Source organism: Henningerozyma blattae, chromosome 3 (assembly GCF_000315915.1).
Source record: "Henningerozyma blattae CBS 6284 chromosome 3, complete genome".
NCBI classification, from domain to species: domain Eukaryota; kingdom Fungi; phylum Ascomycota; class Saccharomycetes; order Saccharomycetales; family Saccharomycetaceae; genus Henningerozyma; species Henningerozyma blattae.
In genome coordinates, this window is record NC_020187.1 from 1587879 (window position 1) to 1606793 (window position 18915).

At 31.3% G+C, this 18915-nt stretch overlaps 8 protein-coding genes across 8 annotated transcripts; 5 read left to right on the forward strand and 3 right to left on the reverse strand.

The window, feature by feature from the left end:
* Positions 1-160: 160 nt before the first annotated feature.
* SDA1 (Sda1p) lies at positions 161-2479 on the reverse strand (the record flags this gene model as incomplete). Its single annotated transcript, XM_004179921.1, has 1 exon — positions 161-2479. The coding sequence occupies one exon, from the start codon at positions 2477-2479 to the stop codon at positions 161-163; it is 2319 nt and encodes a 772-aa protein (XP_004179969.1).
* Positions 2480-3260: 781 nt separating this feature from the next.
* On the forward strand, positions 3261-4037 carry TBLA0C06580 (6-phosphogluconolactonase; the record flags this gene model as incomplete). The annotated part of the gene is made up of 1 exon (XM_004179922.1): positions 3261-4037. The coding sequence occupies one exon, from the start codon at positions 3261-3263 to the stop codon at positions 4035-4037; it is 777 nt and encodes a 258-aa protein (XP_004179970.1).
* Positions 4038-4300: 263 nt separating this feature from the next.
* On the forward strand, positions 4301-5917 carry MTG2 (putative GTPase MTG2; the record flags this gene model as incomplete). Its single annotated transcript, XM_004179923.1, has 1 exon — positions 4301-5917. The coding sequence occupies one exon, from the start codon at positions 4301-4303 to the stop codon at positions 5915-5917; it is 1617 nt and encodes a 538-aa protein (XP_004179971.1).
* A 548-nt stretch (positions 5918-6465) lies between these two features.
* On the forward strand, positions 6466-8043 carry NMD3 (ribosome-binding protein NMD3; the record flags this gene model as incomplete). Its single annotated transcript, XM_004179924.1, has 1 exon — positions 6466-8043. One exon carries the CDS (start codon positions 6466-6468, stop codon positions 8041-8043), a length of 1578 nt encoding a protein of 525 aa, XP_004179972.1.
* A 762-nt stretch (positions 8044-8805) lies between these two features.
* GCN5 (histone acetyltransferase GCN5) lies at positions 8806-10293 on the forward strand (the record flags this gene model as incomplete). The annotated part of the gene is made up of 1 exon (XM_004179925.1): positions 8806-10293. The coding sequence occupies one exon, from the start codon at positions 8806-8808 to the stop codon at positions 10291-10293; it is 1488 nt and encodes a 495-aa protein (XP_004179973.1).
* Positions 10294-10687: 394 nt separating this feature from the next.
* Positions 10688-11476, reverse strand: PUP2 (proteasome core particle subunit alpha 5; the record flags this gene model as incomplete). Its single annotated transcript, XM_004179926.1, has 1 exon — positions 10688-11476. One exon carries the CDS (start codon positions 11474-11476, stop codon positions 10688-10690), a length of 789 nt encoding a protein of 262 aa, XP_004179974.1.
* Positions 11477-13241: 1765 nt separating this feature from the next.
* On the reverse strand, positions 13242-13784 carry TBLA0C06630 (uncharacterized protein; the record flags this gene model as incomplete). The annotated part of the gene is made up of 1 exon (XM_004179927.1): positions 13242-13784. One exon carries the CDS (start codon positions 13782-13784, stop codon positions 13242-13244), a length of 543 nt encoding a protein of 180 aa, XP_004179975.1.
* A 1010-nt stretch (positions 13785-14794) lies between these two features.
* On the forward strand, positions 14795-17419 carry SPC97 (gamma-tubulin-complex subunit SPC97; the record flags this gene model as incomplete). The annotated part of the gene is made up of 1 exon (XM_004179928.1): positions 14795-17419. The coding sequence occupies one exon, from the start codon at positions 14795-14797 to the stop codon at positions 17417-17419; it is 2625 nt and encodes an 874-aa protein (XP_004179976.1).
* Between the last annotated feature and the right edge of the window lie 1496 nt (positions 17420-18915).

Below are 18915 nucleotides of genomic sequence, written 5' to 3' on the forward strand. Positions count from 1 at the left end.
GTGCACGGTAGGGCTATGTGTGCTGGAATCTGGGGTTTCAGGGTTATGTAATAGGGTTACGTGTTGGTAAATATTGTACATCGATGAGTATGTATATAGTATATAATGTATGGTATAATATAGTATAATAATATTGTAATAGTGCAGTGTGCATAAAAGGTTAGAAGCCCTTCTTCTTTTGCTTTTTGATATGTGCTCGCAGGACTTTCTGTTTGTCTCTTAGAGACATCTTGGCCTTACCTCTAACAGATCTCTTATGGATCATCATAACGAAATTCTTCTTTCTGGCCTTTTCTCTATTGGTGGTGGATCTCAGGGTGTCGTCACGTTTCCCACGTCTTGACCCGAACTTCTCACGTCCTTCACGTCCTTCCATGACTTTAGCCAGTTTTTCTTCACGAGTTTGTTTATATTTAACAGGACCTACTAATCTATCCGAGTCAACAACTTCTTCATTAATACGTTTCATGCCCATTAATTTTGCTACACCTTCTTCTGTTCTTAATTCTTGTAATTTGGCAAAGTCTGCTGGAGTTAAGATACGTGTGGAAGCCAATTCACGGAATGCATCTTCTGGGTTCATCTTCTTAATAGTTTCCTCTTCTTCCTTTGCTTTACTTGTCTCTTTAGTTTCGTCCTTTGTTCCTTCATCATCACTCAAGTCCAAATCAGAATCTTCATCTTTCTTATTCTCTTCATCACTATCATCCATATTAACATCATATTCTTTATCACTTTCTACTTGAACCCATTCACCTTCCACATCACTTTCATCATTCTCATCATTTTCTTCCACTTCCCAATTAGCATCATCATTTTCAGCATCTGATCCGTTTTCATCATTGGTATCATGATCTTTCTTCCATTGAGCCAATAATTCAATCCCTTGGATTCCAGATACAGAATTCATCTCTACACCAAATTGAGGTTTCTTGGTAGTTTGATCTTTATTTCTCTTAGATTCTTGGAGTTCCATAGATGCAACTTTACCTCTATCCTTCTTCCTTAACATCTCAGGTGCAATTTCTCTATATAAAGAAACCAATGACTTGGCAGCAATATTCACAGATTTAGCCTTCGAACCCTTATATTCAGTTAAATCTTGTAATAGAGTTTCATCGATGGCTAAAGGTGCACGCGAACAAATTTCTCTAATAGTATTCAACCCCGCAGCTGCGACTTCATTGGCTACACCATCAGAAACGAACTCATTAGCAATTTTACGCACCAAAATATTTAAAGTTTCTGGTGGAACCAGCTCATGACACGCTTGAGCACTGGCAGCCATTATCTTAGTAACATCTCTTTGTTTGGGTGTCAAATATTTTAAGAAATATGTATAAATTCCCAATACAATCAATTTATGTGTACCAATCATACGTGATAACAATTGTAATAGAGAAATTTTTTGTTCTAATGTGAATTTATTACCATTTTTACCTTGTAAATGTTTATTGAAAAGTTTTTCAGAAAAACCTTGTGGATCCCTTAATAAATGGAATGCACTGAAGTTTAAATAGCCATTATTTGTGGATCCATTCTTATTCTTGTTCTTCTTCTTAATTGTTTTCAATGCACTTTCCAATTTTTTACCTCTTCTACTAGATTTCTTATTCACTTGCATCTTATGTCTTAATGAACCTAAATCTACATCTTCTTCATCGGAATTTTCTTCGAAATTCTCTTCTCTTTCTCTATCAGCATCTAAGAAAAACATAACACCAGACATTGCAACTTTAACATCTGAATGTAAAGCAGATTGTGTCATAATTTCCACGGTACGAGAATCATCCCAAATACCACGTCTCCATAATTCTCTTGTTAATCTTGATGCCCAGATACCTGATGAATCAGGTTGTTCTAAAAGATTGAAACAAATTGCTTGGGTAGATTTATTAAGTTTTTGATTCTTAGAACCTGTATTACAACTCTTTAATAATGAAATCAATTTATCATAAATTAGTTTACGTAATTCACGGGCATGTGAATTAATAGTTAAGGCATTACCTTGTGAAGAATATGCAATTAATAATGGGAATAATGTTTGAATTAATTGGTCGGCTGACAATACATCCTTATTTCTTAGCATCATTAAACTTGTAATGATTTTTTCTTTTAGTTCAAATGGTAGTGATTTATGATGTTCTAAAATTAATTGTTTTAATTCGTTTGGGAAATTAGCAGTCTCCTTAGGGAAACAGGAACAAACTTGAGAAACAAACCCAATTAATTCCATTAATTGAGTAGTGGAACTATCATTGTTGGATGATGAACTGTTTTCCACATTCGTAGATCCATCGCCTACTGGTGCTGTTTCGGCGCCTGTAGTACTATTTAAAATGAAAATATCTCTTAATGATTCATAATGAGCATATTGTTGTAAGAATTCTTCATGATAAGATTCAGGATCACGCTTCACCAGATTCTGCAATAGGATGATATTACTTGGTAAAATTGCAGCTCTACTTCTCTTAGCCATGACTATATTGTGGTCTTGGAGTTAAGTATTTCTGTTAACAAATATTGCACGATAGCAGTTAATATCGGAAGATATTTTACATGAATATTTTTTTTTATTTCAATAGATGAGCGATGAGCTGTTGAGTATTTTTCTTTGCTAATTCATGTTGCAAAATTTTCGGACCTTGAAAATTTTAAAATTTGAAATTTAAAATTTGAAAAATTTAGACAAATTACTGACGCGACACAAATCAGACTTTTTTGGAAATGTTAATTAAATAGAATGCTACTTAATCATTTTATTATTGTTTCATTGTTATGTGATACATAATGAAGTTTTTTGGGGGGGATTTATAACATTAGTAGAATATCTATTGAATAAAATCTCATCTCTGTTATTAAATCTACTAAACCTGTAAGTTCAATACAGAATTACTTCTAAAAATAATTTTGGCACATACATAAAATTTCATAATTCACATCCCCTCAATTCATCCTGTGATCTTCATCAATCTTACTTGTTCCTGTAAATCTTACATAACCATATGATTACTTAACTAACTGTTAATAATTTTGTAATTATAGTACCGATGGTTTTCGGGGAGAATTCCCGAGCGGTGTTAATTTAAGAACGGTGGTTCGATTAATACACAATCAATGAATGGATGAATAAATTTTTTTCCCTTGATTGTAACATAGATAAATGGATAATTTACAGAAATTGATTAAATTTACCAATGGTAATTCAATAGGAATTTAATATCCTTCTATTGTTTCCCAGATATCATTGTAGGTACAACATGGTTAGCGTCTGCAAAAGAGATTCCGGCACAGATTTGGCCAACGAATTAGGTGAATTCATAATTAAGCGTCAAAATGAAGCCTTATTATCTAAGCAAGATCATTTCTACATTGCTATCAGTGGAGGTTCTTTAATTAATGTATTGAAAAAGTGTTTAATTGATAATAAAACTATCGCGGCAAAGGTCAAATGGCCTCAATGGAGAATTTATTTCGTTGATGAAAGAATTGTTCCATTTGATAGTCCAGATAGCAATTATGGTGCCTTCAAGAAGGCTATTTTAGACCCATTATCTCATAATAATGATGAATTGAATGAAGGTCCAACAGTTTATGCTCTTAATGAGTCTCTTGTGGGGAACGGTGCTGCAGGAAATGAAAAGGTTGCAGAAGATTATGAATCATTATTACCCAAGTTTCCTTTCCATTTGTTGCTATTAGGATTTGGACCAGATGGTCATACCTGTTCTTTATTCCCAAACCCTGAACATAGATATTTGGTCGAAGAAAGAAAGAGACATGTCATGTATTGCCATGATTCTCCAAAGCCACCAAGCGATAGAATCACAATAACTCTTCCAGTTATTAAAAGTGCAAATTCAATCGCTTTTGTTGGTGAAGGTGCCTCCAAACAAGAGATATTGCATGAAATCTTCGATATTAAGAACGAGAAATTGCCAACTGTCATGGTTAATGACATTGGTAAAGACGTTTATTGGTTTGTAAATACCATCGCTTTTGAAAAGACTAAAGCAATCGATATAACTGTTGTTTAGTGTACAAAAAAAGAATGATTAAATAAATAATAATTAATGACTATTATTCTAGTTGGTTCTCTTTATAAGTTTTTTTAATGAATTGATTTATATAAAGAAGTAGCCTATTTATGGTACGCCAATCTAACTCCGAGTTATTATTACGGTTAGTGTTTTTTACTTTTTTTATAAAAAATAGCTTTACAATTTTATATGGAATTTTAAAGGGTGGTGATATTCGAAAATAAAATAGAAGGGAAGTAGGATAATACTTAATCTCAGATATGAACTTTAGACTACTACTACTAAAGAGATCTTACTCGGTAAAAATACCAACCAATGCTCCAACAGTCTCAGAAAATGAACAGTGGTTAAATCATCTAACACAATTGGCTAAATATAAAAGAAGAGATAATAATGGTCATTCAAGATTAAATCAGTTTAGAAGTTCTAAATCCTTAATAAATGTGCCTTATGAAATCCAACCAATTGATGAAGCAAAGGATTATATAACTGTTAAATCGCCTATAGAAAACTTCACTTCAATGAGGTATCTACAATCACCAAATTCTTCAACCCATCATTCGTCAGAACAAGGAAATTTTGTAGATTTGAAAATTATTCGATGTAAAAGTGGAAAAGGTGGAGATGGTGCTGTCTCATTCTTTAGAGATGCAGGTAGAGCTATTGGTCCACCGGATGGTGGTGATGGCGGTGATGGTGGAAGTGTCTATATCCGTGCTGCTACTGGCATCAATTCGTTATCGAATATAAAGACAACATATTTTGCGGGGTCGGGTAGTAATGGTACTAGTAAACAACTAGATGGCCAAAGGGGGAAAGACATTATGATAACGGTACCCACTGGTACAATCGTACGTTGGTGTGTCGATCCAAAGCAAGTTCGTGACTTGATAAAAAAGAGTAATGACAGTACTTCCATACAATCAATATTACATGAAAAAAAAGTTAGTCTAGAATGCACTTCAGAAATTGATAGAGATGATGGTGAAATCCCATCAAGTATTCAATTGTTTAGAGATAATAAAGAACCAGGTGATGGCTGGATTTTTAAAGAGAGCGATAAAGAATATCATTTGGGTAAAGAATGGTTTCAAAAATTAAATAAAAAAGTAAAATTATATGACGCTATGTTATTTGATGAGGAATTGGCAAATGATAGATTTCCTTGGTTGGGTTTAGATCTTAGTGTTCCAACAGAGGAGCCAATCTGTTTACTAAAGGGAGGAAAGGGGGGTTTAGGGAATATGCATTTTTTAACAGATATGATTAGAAATCCAAAGTTCGCTTTGATCGGAAGACAAGAATTAGAGAGTTCGTTTTTACTGGAATTAAAATCTTTGGCAGATATTGGTCTTATCGGTTTCCCAAATGCAGGTAAATCAACTATCTTAAATAAAATTTCTAATGCAAAACCAAGAATTGGTCATTGGAAATTTACTACGTTGGTCCCAACAATCGGAACAATTTCTACTGCTATTGGTGAGCCCAGCTTTACAGTTGCTGATATTCCAGGGATAATTGAAGGTGCATCAGATAATAAAGGTATGGGCTTGGAATTCATCCGTCATATCGAGCGTTCTAAAGGATGGGTATTTGTTGTTGGATTAGATAGTAAAGACCCGTTGAATGATTTAAAAATTCTTATGGAGGAGCTTGGAGGTGCTGAAAAGATTAAGTCAAAAAATATTTTGGTTGTTTGCAACAAAGCTGACTTAACAATCTCAAAATTAGATCCAACCGAAAAATTTGTTCCTATTAATAATTTCTGCAAAGAAAATGGATGGGAGTGTTTGCCAATCAGTGCCTTAAATGAAGAAAACATTGACATTCTTAAAATTAAAATGAAACAATGTATTAGTAAGGACTCAAAATTATAGATATATAGACTTTTGCCTTCGTGGTGTTTAGCATTCTTGTATTAATTTTTGTAATTGACAAATAAAGCATGAAAAATAATATTCTCTCTATTTTGGACTTTATTGTTTTCTCACTTGAAAATACCAAATGTTATTAATTGAAGAGTTAAAACTGAACTTCAAATATAGCAAACAAACTTGTCTTCGATTGCATTTATTATAATCAGATTTTAAGGGTAAATTCAAATACTGTTTTTGGTATATAGTCACATGACCTTTTTTTGAAAAATTTTCTGAGCTCATCGCTTCTGAAAAAAAAAAAAAAAAAATAAGTGATGAGCTTTCAACGGTATTACTATCCTTTAGTCAGCAGTTCTAAAATTATTTTATTTTGTTGTGAGATTTGAAATTTATATTCTGGTAGCTTACAATATATAAATAACTAGGGTTAATTTCTATAATTTGCTATACCATAGAGTTGTATCATCTGTTATTGAGAAATAATACTCCTCAAAAACTATTGTACAAAGCAAATCACTCCTTATATTTACTTAAGATAACCTCGAATAATGAATAATAATTATACTCCCATGGATCAAAACCAACTACAACAACAACATGCTCATCCAGTTGCAACTGTTTTATGTTGTAACTGTGGTACCCCAATAGATGGGTCTGCTGGTTTGGTAATGTGTTATGACTGTATTAAAATGACAGTTGATATTACTGAAGGTATTCCAAGAGAAGCTAATGTATCATTCTGTAGAAACTGTGAGAGATTTTTACAACCACCAGGACAATGGATTAGGGCTGAATTAGAATCAAGAGAATTGCTAGCCTTATGTTTACGTCGTTTGAAGGGTTTGAATAAAGTTAGGTTAGTAGATGCTTCTTTTATTTGGACCGAACCTCATTCAAGACGTATTAGAGTTAAATTAACTGTTCAGGGTGAAGCTATGGCTAACACTATTATCCAACAAACTTTTGAAGTGGAATATGTTGTGGTTGCTATGCAATGTGCGGACTGTGCTAGATCATACACTACAAATACATGGAGAGCTACTGTTCAAATTAGACAAAAAGTTCACCATAAGAGAACCTTCTTATATTTAGAACAACTGATTTTAAAGCATAATGCTCACGTTGATACTATTTCTATTACGGAAACTAAAGACGGTTTAGATTTTTTCTATGCGCAAAAGAATCATGCAGTTAAGATGGTAGATTTTTTGAATTCTGTTGTACCAATTAAAGCCAAAAAATCTGAGGAATTAATATCTCAAGATGTTCACACAGGTTCTTCTACATATAAGTTCTCATATTCGATTGAAATCGCTCCAATCTGTAAAGATGATTTAGTTGTTCTACCGAAAAAGTTAGCTAAATCTCTGGGTAATATTTCACAATTTGTTATCTGTTCTAAGGTTTCTAATACTATACAATTCTTAGATCCAAACACTTTGCAAACTGGTGATTTATCTGCTGCGGTTTATTGGAGATCTCCATTTCAATCTTTGGCCGATGTTTCCCAATTAATAGAATTTATTGTGTTAGATGTTGAACCTACTGGTGCTGTTAAAGGTAGGAATGTCTTAGCTGATGTAACAGTTGCTAGATCGTGCGATTTAGGTGTTAATGATCAAGTTTATTACATTAGAACACATCTTGGTGGTATCATTCATGCCGGTGATACTGTCATGGGTTATTTCATCGCAAATTCTAATTACAATTCTGAATTATTTGATAATTTAAAGTATGATTACGTTCCAGATGTTGTATTAGTTAAGAAGTTATACCAAAGAAAGACTAGAAAGAATAGAAACTGGAAGTTGAAGAGAATGGCTAAGGAACATAAGGAAATTGAAGCTTCTCAAGATTATAGTTCAAGAGTTCAAAAGCAAGATATGGAACGTGCTGAAAGAGATTATGAGTTATTCTTGCAAGAATTGGAAGAAGATGCTGAATTAAGACAAAGTATTAATCTATATAAGAGCAATAAGCCGGCCGCTAACCAAGGTACAGAAACTGCACAAAACGAACAAGATGAACAAGATGCAGACGCTCCAGAAATTAATATTGATGAATTATTAGATGAACTAGATGATATGACATTAGAAGATGGGCCAGATGTTGAAATGGAAACTTAATTAGATGACATTATAAAATTTTAGTAGCATTTGTATATTATTTCCATTAATTAATTATATATCGATTAATTAAATACAGAGCATAACATTCCTTAATATCAATTTAAACTTTTGTATTATAAGTGTGGCGTAATTCCAATATACAATAATAAAGCAAGAAGTTCTTCCTGATATAATTCTACTTTCAAGTATCTGGCTTTTATATTACAACTAGCAAAGCATGCTGAGTTACGTAAAAATTATTTTTCTTCAAAATTATTTAAGCTAATAATTTAACCTAGTTGTTAATTTATATTTTTTATATAAGCAGACCAGAAGCTAAAAGATATTTTGATTATTTCTTATTCATATTTATTTCCGATTAGTGGTAACTAATAAATGTTGCAAGAAGGGTTAATATAAAAAGTAATTCAAATGGTATATTACTTTTTATAAAACCTAGTTGTGTGCCTGTCAAATATTGAGGCAACCGTGTAATAAAGTAATAGTATTTATTAGAATGCATTATATATTTCTATCATTAAGAATTTGATTTTTGGCGTTTATTCGGTAAGTTTAGCAGAACGCGATAGTTAATTCGAAAATTGAAGACAATTGTAAAACTTGATTGCCACGATGACTCGATATGTAAACAGAAAGCAATTAAAGCAATAAACATTCTTCTTATTTCAATTATTCATTTAACATTTCCTTAAACAACCAATTATATTCATGTGCATATAGTGTAACAATTGAGAATCTGTAAAATATTTATTGTCGATCATGGTAGAAAAAAGTGAATCGAAAAGAGATGGACATGAAATTTTTGAAGATAAAGTAAATATCAAGAAACCTAAATTACTTCAGGATGAGAATATCAATATAAACTCTGGCAATGAAATAGCTACAAATAGTGAAGAGATGCATAAAGAACATCAAGAAAACCTGTTACAAGAGAATGATAGCAATCAAGAAAATCAAGAAGGTGATCATATTAAAGATAATACGCTGGATAATGTAAAGAACCAGCAAGATGCTGGTAATCATTCTGTGATAAGTGAAGACCAAAACAAAGATGTTAGCGTGAAAGCTAATGATGAGAAAGATAACGACCTTGAGGATAACAAGCCTATTGGTATTCAAGATGAAATTGCAGATCAAGACAAGGGTATCATTAAATTTAATTTTGATGGTGTTGATTATAAATTTAAAGAAAGATCGAGTGTCATAGAGGAAAAACAAGGGAAAATTGAATTCCGTGTTGTTAATAATGATAATACAAGGGAAAATATGATGGTTTTAACTGGTTTGAAAAATATATTTCAAAAACAATTACCTAAAATGCCAAAAGAATACATTGCAAGATTGGTTTATGATAGAAGTCATGTTTCTATGACAATTATACGTAAGCCACTGACTGTAGTTGGTGGAATTACTTATAGACCTTTTGAAGATCGAGAATTTGCAGAAATTGTGTTTTGTGCCATTAGTTCAACAGAACAAGTTCGCGGTTATGGTGCTCACTTAATGAATCATTTGAAAGATTATGTACGAGGTACAACAAAGATTAAATATTTTTTGACTTACGCTGATAATTATGCCATTGGTTATTTTAAAAAACAGGGATTTACAAAGGACATAACGCTAGATAAGAAAATTTGGATGGGGTATATTAAAGATTATGAAGGTGGTACCTTAATGCAATGTTCAATGTTACCTCGTATACGATATCTTGATGCAGGTAAGATTTTACTATTGCAAGAAGCTGCATTAATGAGAGTTATCATGACAAAATCTAAATCTCACTTAGTTAGAAAAGGTTTAGAACAATTCAAAGATTTAAATAATATAAATCCAATGGATCCAATGGATATTCCTGGATTAAAAGAAGCAGGGTGGACCCCTGAAATGGATAAGCTTGCTCAACAGCCTAAAAGAGGTCCACATTATGCTGCAATTCAAAATATTCTAACAGAAATTCAAAATCATGCTTCTGCTTGGCCATTCTTACAACCAGTCAATAAAGAAGAAGTCCCAGATTATTATGAGGTTATTAAAGAGCCAATGGATCTAAGCACTATGGAGATTAAATTAGAGAATAATCGTTATGAAAAAATGGAGGATTTTATTTATGACGCCAAATTAGTTTTTAATAATTGTAGGATGTATAATGGTGAAAATACTTCATATTTCAAATATGCAAATAGGTTAGAGAAATTTTTTATCAGCAAAGTTAAGGAAATTCCTGAATATTCTCATCTGGTTGATTGATTGACGAGACTTTAAATATATTCCTTAGATGAAGTATGCATAATTATTAAATGATGAGTGACTATAATTTATATAGATATAGATGGACAAATATAAATGTACATTTATAAGTATATTATTTGCATATACCGATAGATAGTAGTAGTATTAGTAGTAGTATTATGTGTATATAAATGTAATAACAATCACGATACGTTTATTGGGTGAAAACATCAAAAGTTTTATTATTATTGCGAAAAAAACTTCATGAATTCTTTTTTTTTGTATTTTCTTTATTAGAAGCTAATAATCATGACGAGAAATTGCATTATTTAAAAAGAAATTTGATTTTCTTTTGTATTGATGAATAAATGAGAATGGGAATAATTGAATACAATTATAAATTTTAATTTGTTTAAGACATTTCGACGTCTTGTTCTTGTTCTTCTGGATTTTCTTCAGCTTCTTGTTCTTTTAATTCTTTGATAATTTCTGACAATTTCTCATCTGAATATATCTTAAAGCCTTCTTCCTTTGTTACACAACTTAATTGGACATTGTTTTCATTTAATTTTTCTTCCATAACTTGCTTTAAAATCTTTAATACTAATAATTCTGCTTCTTTTAGAGTCAAAGAAGAATGCCATTCATTTTGTAATTCTGATTGGGCACCTTCGGAACCTGACCCAATAGCCTTTGCGTTGTATCTGTAGAAAGTTCCTGAAGGTTCAGCATGGAATAATTGATAGCCGTCATCTTTATCATAGCCAGCAATCAACAAAGCGACACCAAAAGGTCTGGACATCAATCTTTCTTCACCGGATGCACCTTCACCAAATCTTAATGCTAAATCACAAACAGATTGAGTCAATGATTCTACACTAATGTCTTCATCGTAGTATAAATTATGGGTAACAGCAGATGTTCTTGCATGTTCAATCATGGAACGAGCATCAGCAGTTAACCCACTCATGGCACAACCAATATGTTTTTCAATTTCAACTATTTTTTCGATTGAATCAGATTCTAAAAGACGAGAAGTAGCTCTCTTTTCAACACCAAGCACAACACCTTCACTGGTAGAGATACCAATGGCTGTAGAACCTAGTTTAATGGCTTCTAGAGAATATTCGACTTGGAATAATCTACCTTCTGGAGAAAAAGTACTGACACCACGGTCATATTCACTTCTTGTTAAAAACATTATCAACTACTAATATTTGTATAATATTGAGGTTTACCAAAAGGACTATTTAACCTTCTATAATTGGATTCCTAAAGCTGTTTTTTAAAAAATATATATATATATATTATTCTTTTTCAAGGTTTCGATGCTTAAAATTTATTAACTATGCCTATTCTAATAAGGGATCTCTATTTTGCCACCATGATATTTTCGTCCGAAGTGATGTATCACGTGCTTCAACTATAAGAGAGTTAGTATAATACTCATCAGAACTCTTCAGAAATTGAGTTTTCATATACATATATTGTAGAGATTTGAGGAGTTTGAAGAGTTCATTATTTTAATTTTTTTTTTATATACTTTTTATATTTTCTTCTTAAAAAGTAAATTTTATTAGTGTGAAATTTTGGTAAATAATTCAAAAAGAATAATAACGTAAACTTATCAAAAAAATCAAACGTATAAATCTTGAACAATGGGTTACTATAATCAAATCTATTTTTGTTAATAGAATTATGATATGCATAATACTTTATCTATATGTGACAAAAAAATTCCAGAATTTTGTTGAAAATGAATGTTACTAAATATAACAGGTCTTTATGCGTAAATAAGTAATAATTACTGGTTTAGGAATAAAAGAAGAGTATAATGTACAAATAATAATACTAATAAAATCTGTCGAGCGTAAAATATTACGTACTAGGTGATATTTTTATACAACCTGCATTTCTCGGAATACAAATAGAACTCATTCTTATATACTTTTGTAGTTTAATATACCCTATTTTTCTAGAGGAGGACAATTATACTTATCATGATGCACCATAAATTGGCTCTTCTTGTTCAAAATTGAAACGTATAAATATTCTGCATAAATTTGTCTATAAGTTTGTATTTCTTATATTTATTTTTATATATTTTATTTAATAAAGAAACATGAGAAAAAAATAACCATAGCGAACTACAGCGTCTCTATAATTTGTGACTTTTAGATTAGGAATACTACCAGGTCCCTACACTGTATCTACAAAAGCCTTGATACTTTCATTATCTTTAATTTGTTCAAGGTATTTTGGATACTCATCCGATTTACAAGTTTCCCACCACTCTGCAGCCCAGACCTCAAACTTTTCTTCAGCTGGGTTGCCGTTACTTTCGCGACATATTTTTCTACTACGATTTTTAATTTTGAATGACTGATCCTTGTACAAACAATACAATGCTGATAATTGCATTAAGGGACCTAATTCGATAGCGAACCCATTCACTATGTCTTGACAAGCGTGGTTTTCTTTTTCGTACGCTTCTATAGCACGATCCAAATGACTTTATGACTGCTTGGAGATCGACTTATGTTTTGCTCCTGCAGCTACTATTAATTCGTGGATCAGGATATCAGAGACCACACCCGCTTTTTCTTTCTTTGTAAACGATAAGGTTTTCCATTCATTAACGTAACGTTTCAAATTATACTTTGAAACTTAAAACAATTTGGGATATTTTACTATGTTTATGTCTGAAACGACGAACTTGGTCTATATTATTCAAGACCTTAGTGAATATTGACATTAACTCAGCGGCATAGCAATCAGTAACTCTGACCATTAAGGAATTGGAAATTGACTTTAAATATTCAGAGAGATCATTATCATCGAAAATTTCCGCATTTAGAATGGAAGGTGGTATCAAGACACGCAACTTCAACTCATCACTTGAGATTTCTTTGTTAGTAACAATTTCGTACGTTGCAACACCTGTATTCATGGTTACTATTATTGTTTCAGCATGATCTACGTTGAATGGTGCTTGCACTGATAAACCAGCAACTTTCAAGATTTTCAGAATTTATGCTGGCATATTGACCTTTTGAAGATTTCAAAATTCTTCGAGCAATCCAGTCATCGTTAATAGCAATGTCTAATTCCTTGGCCTTATTGCTTGCACCTAATGTAGTGGACCTGAAGATAGTAGCGTCCATTTTTGTGTCAAACGAGATGTTATATAAAGAGTCTAGAAACTCTTCATAGATTTCATGGTCTGTACGAATATCCTTGGATAAGGTACACTCTACTATATCGTACAACGACATAAAACCCTTGTTAAGTTCGTTTTGGAACCATGTAGGATACGCCTTTGCAGGTACATATATGTTAAATTTTCTAAGAACATAGTCTTTCTCCTCGTTGGAAACCTGAATAGTGTGAGTCTCAGGGGTAATGATTATATGTCCTAATCCCTGGTGTTTTGGGAATTGGCGAAATAATTTGGTCCATTGATCAAATTCAGATTTTCCAGAGATACGATATAAACACACTTTGTTCATGACATCATGATTTTTTGTATATTTTTAAAGTCGAGTGACTGACCTTATCAAAAATATCTCCATTAACGTTTGGAATGCTTTTGGGTTCATATGCTCCTCCAATGTGAACAAAGTCCGGGGTGGAAAGGAACAAATTAGTTATATTAGCTGAAGAAAAATTTGGTGGTTGGTTAAACTTAACTGAGCTATAGAATTTCAATTTTAGAAATAAATATTACAGTCTTATGAATTTTGATTGATAAATGTATGACGCAGTAAGTTTAAAAGCCTTGTGAGGTATAATTTCTTTTTTTTTACTTAATGTGTGTGGAAAATTTGATCAACAAGTTCATTAACTAATCCCTGAATAGACTCTTTTCAATACTAATATCTTTGCCAAAAATTTTGTCAGCTTAAATATATATAATATGCTTTAAGAAGTTAAACACCTAACATTTTAAATTTGAATTCAAAAGGCTTTCTAAAGTAATACCATAACCTTTATCAGGATAATTACTGGAGCTGAAAGTACGACCACTCTTTATTATCTTTTAGATTACTCACATGTTTCTAGTTTCTACACAGTGTCATGTATACAAATTGGTCACGAAAACAAGCCAGGTTCTGCTAATGATTATATAGATGAGACGATAATAAAGTTCTCAAAGATTATTCCATTCTTCAGTACCTAATGTATTTTAGCTAAGTTCTTTAGTTTTTTACATTATAAAATACTCTCCTTCATTTAGTAATTTGTTATATCGAAAAATCACTTTGTATGCCAAGTTCTAAGTCTAATACACGTGAACATTTCATTTTATTTTTTTATTTTTCTTTTTAATTTCTGTAAACAAAAACAAATTCGGCAAATAATAAACAATGAGTAAAACGATTCAGATCATCACGAAAAGATTTAAGATTTAAGATTTACATAGAATTCCTCTAAAAAGGGATATTTAGGGTTCAACGCTAGTATTTAAAATCAAAATATTTTAATTACTGGATACAAGTGCATTAGAATAAAGCATAAAATGGAAATTAGAACTAATGTAGTAGATAGAGCTTATCTTATTAATGATACCTCGATTGTGAAACATCTATTAAGTAGAACAGTTAATTATGAGCCCTTTGCGGCCAAGACGTTGAAAGTAAAACCACATCCATTGCCAGACGCTACTGATGCTACCACAACTAGAATACAAGAAGCTTTAATTGTGAAAGATTTATTGAATATTTTAATTGGATTAGATGGTAATTATATTCGTTTTACAAGTTCTTATAGCCCTACCAGTGATTCTAGTTCATTCCCCCAATTTGAAATAGCTAAAAATGTGGATAAGTCATTAAAAGATTTCTACATAAAGATGTCTGTTCTAGCAAAATATTATATCTGCTTAAAAAATAAAATGATAATATGGTCTGATCAAAAATTCGGTTCAGTGATCAATAAATTTGGACAATATATTAGAGATTATTTAAATAATACGTATTTGAGTTTCATTGTAAATGATTTGGAATATGAATTTAAGGAGAAAAAAAATTTTTCAATAACATACATGTATCAATTGATTAAAAACGGGAATTATATTAGACATATGGAATGCTTGTATGTAATATGTGAACAAATTGAAACTGAGATTAGTAATAGAATGAAAAATAATAATATTCGTGATTCTAATGATATTTTTGGAAATAACCCAACAAAGAGACGTTTAACTTTGAAAGAATTTGAAGAAAATATTAGAAAAAATTCAAATATTTTAAACAATGATAATGGGTTTATTTATATCAATCCTAATATAAATAACTTACCGAAAGGTGGGGTTATATTAAAAATTATTCAAAGAATATATACAGCCAATTTGGGAGATAAAGTCGTTATGGATTTTATGAAGAATGTATTGAATGAAATTTCTGTAGATTATGTTAAGAATTTATATGACTGGTTAATCAACGGTGAAATTAATGATCCATTTAATGAATTTTTCATTATTAATGAAAATAAAGATGCAAGAGAACTATTATATAATGGTACAATACTAGTAGATAATATTTGGGATACTCAATATTCTATTAGAATTGATGGTTTATTAGATAAATTCGTAACTAATGAGAGCTCCATTAATAACAGAAAGACTAATGATAGAGTTAATCATACATCATTACTAAATGGGATTAATAATTCTGGCAACAATAATAACAATAATAATGATTTATTATCCAAAATATTTATGACTGGTAAGATGCTTAATGTCATCAAGATTTGCTATGAAACTAATGAATTACCAATGAATATTGATAATAATAATGAGCTTGAATATTTGAATTTATCATTTAACAAGTTTAATAATTTTGTGGAAATAATGGATGTTGATTCTAAAGTATTAGATGAATTTGTTGATAAATGCTATTTGAGAGCAAATCAATTATTCTTTAACATGTTTGTAAAAGATTATAATTCATTTAATGTTCTTAGAAATATTTTTACACATTTTGTTGGTTATACGAATAGCAATAATGTCTTTAAGTTTTTAAAGAATAATATAAGGGAATTAAGTGTTGATTATCAAGAAAACATGATTCCTCCTGATCTAATTACTAATTTCAATAATCAAAAAGGCACACTATTACTTTCAGAAAGATATAGCAAAGATATTATCTTGTCATTACTTGCTGTGAAACTAGATGATACTCATATTAGCCAGGTGATACCATCATATATTGATTATGATTTTGAGAAATCATTTCCTATGGAAGACCTAGATAGTAACAATAATACCAATCAATCTACCAGTCAATTAATTCCTGATGAAATTCATAAAGCATCTAATGGAACAAATGCTTCTACTACTAATCAAATAGCTCCTATACATGTATTAAATATTCATCATTTGAAATTTGAGATGTTCATACCGTACCCATTGAACATTTTAATCTCAAGATCATGCATTATTCAAATCCAAATTATATCCAGATATATGTATCTAATTAATTATTATAACATATTAATGAATGATGCATGGCACGATATGAATACGAATCCAATTTGGAGATTCCAAAAATTCCATTTATTGGTTAAGAAAAACATAATTACAAGAACCCAAATCAATCATAATAAGATGATGAAATTTTTAGAAAATATATCTTACTATTTGAACCATAAACTGATTAATAATGAATTAGACAATTTTTTCAGTTTAGAAGCCATTCAAGAATCGGCTAATAACACAGATCGAACGATTAGTGTGAATGAAATAACTAATAAGCTACAAGAAATATTGACAAACATTACGTCAAATTGTATCTTCTTAAATCTCTCAAACAATCTTTTAAATCTTCTCGATCTGTTCTACAGATATTGCAGATTTATCAGAGGCATTCGAAGAAATTTATGTCAATTAGACGAGGAGTTATTTGAAAGAAACAAATCGTATGTAAATCGATTAGAACCTAATGACCCTGAATTGGATCATATTCATTTCAATCCCGATAATATGCAAACAGTATACGACAATTTACTGGGCTATATCCTAAAGACTGAAGAAGCATTTAAATCGGAAAAAAATTCATTCATACAAGGCATCAATTATTATAAAGATAAGGGTAAAGTGGAACAGATAAGCCCATTATCTACGCTAATTGACTTGCTATCGTAAAGTATTACGATAAAGCTTCCCTTCACTACGTAATGTATTATTTAATATTGAATATTCCACCATTTTTTAAGTCTCCAATTTAATTAATTATTCGTCAACCACCTATAATAATTATCTTCTTCGAAAGTCTAAAATCGTACAGTCGATTCCCCCAACAATGGACTGGCAAAAATAGTGATGACTTCACCTATTAAAATGTTTTAATCGGACTTGATCCTTTACTCATTGGCAGGCTCCTACGAATAAACGGCGCTACCACACTAACCTTTTAATTATACTTCCAAGGAATTCTCGAGCCTAGTCTGTTAAACACAACTCTATTTTACAGCCTAATTTTTTTTTTCTCTCGGAAGAGACATTCAGGGTATTCACACATCAGTACACCATCATAGAATCGAGATAGAGTGAAATATTCCTGAGATTTTTAAAACCCAAAACAGAAAAACAGGATGCTACGTCTTGTGATGCTTAAAAAGGAAATAGTGGAAGCTACCTACCTTCAAGAGAATAAAGTTTGAATTCCCATTCAACTTTTCACAGATCTAGGTCTCACAACGAGCGAATATGCGAGAGTTCATATTTCTCGAGGACTAGTTAATTGGGAAATTCTTTAATTTCCTTGCCATCTTTCACATGAATAGCGTGAGATGTACGCATTTTTACCACTCTTTGGGACCTAAGTTAATTAGGCAATTTTAAAACTACGATAACATACTTCCAGACCTTTGAAACTCGAGTCTTTCTTTAGGTAGTTGTGAGAAATTATCAATTAAGCTGCTAAAGATACCCTACGGTCTCAACAAACGATTGGAATGGATGCTAAACGGCAGTAATAATTAGACCGGAAGGATCTTGTGACATGGTGTAATGCTTACCTGTCTTTGTTGCTGTTGACAGCTAGAGAAGACCTTTCATCCTTTTCCCTCAAAATCAATTATGCACGTTGTGTTCTATTCTACGACCTTCTATCCTTTTCTAGATCTGGCGTCGAATGCTGCTCGGTAGTATTGTGGTACTATTTGTTCTTTTCTAGATGTTGGAGTAGTAGACTACCGAGGCTTACAGTTCCACCATCATCATTAACGTTGTCATCCTCCTGTACACCTCCTACTCGTCTCGCATGCAATTGCCCATAGGAGTTGGAATAATTGAATACATGTAATTATTTATTATTTACGCCTTGTGGTACTTCCTGCTCATTGCACCTTACGATTGGTATCATGCAACTAGGAAGATAAGGAAAAAGGAAAAATTGGAAAATGTACAGGGTACGCATGGTTGAATATAGTAATATTACCAACAACCTATGTTATCCATGAAGGATTAACTTATGAATCTACCAGGTAACCACTTTGAATGTAGTTTTGCAATTCACTATTCTTTATTTTGATTCATCAATTTGGAAATCCCATTGTGCGTGTTTGATTCAATCCAACGAGAAATTTTAGTTTCATATTTCATATATAAAGAAACAATAATATAATTTTTAAAATGTA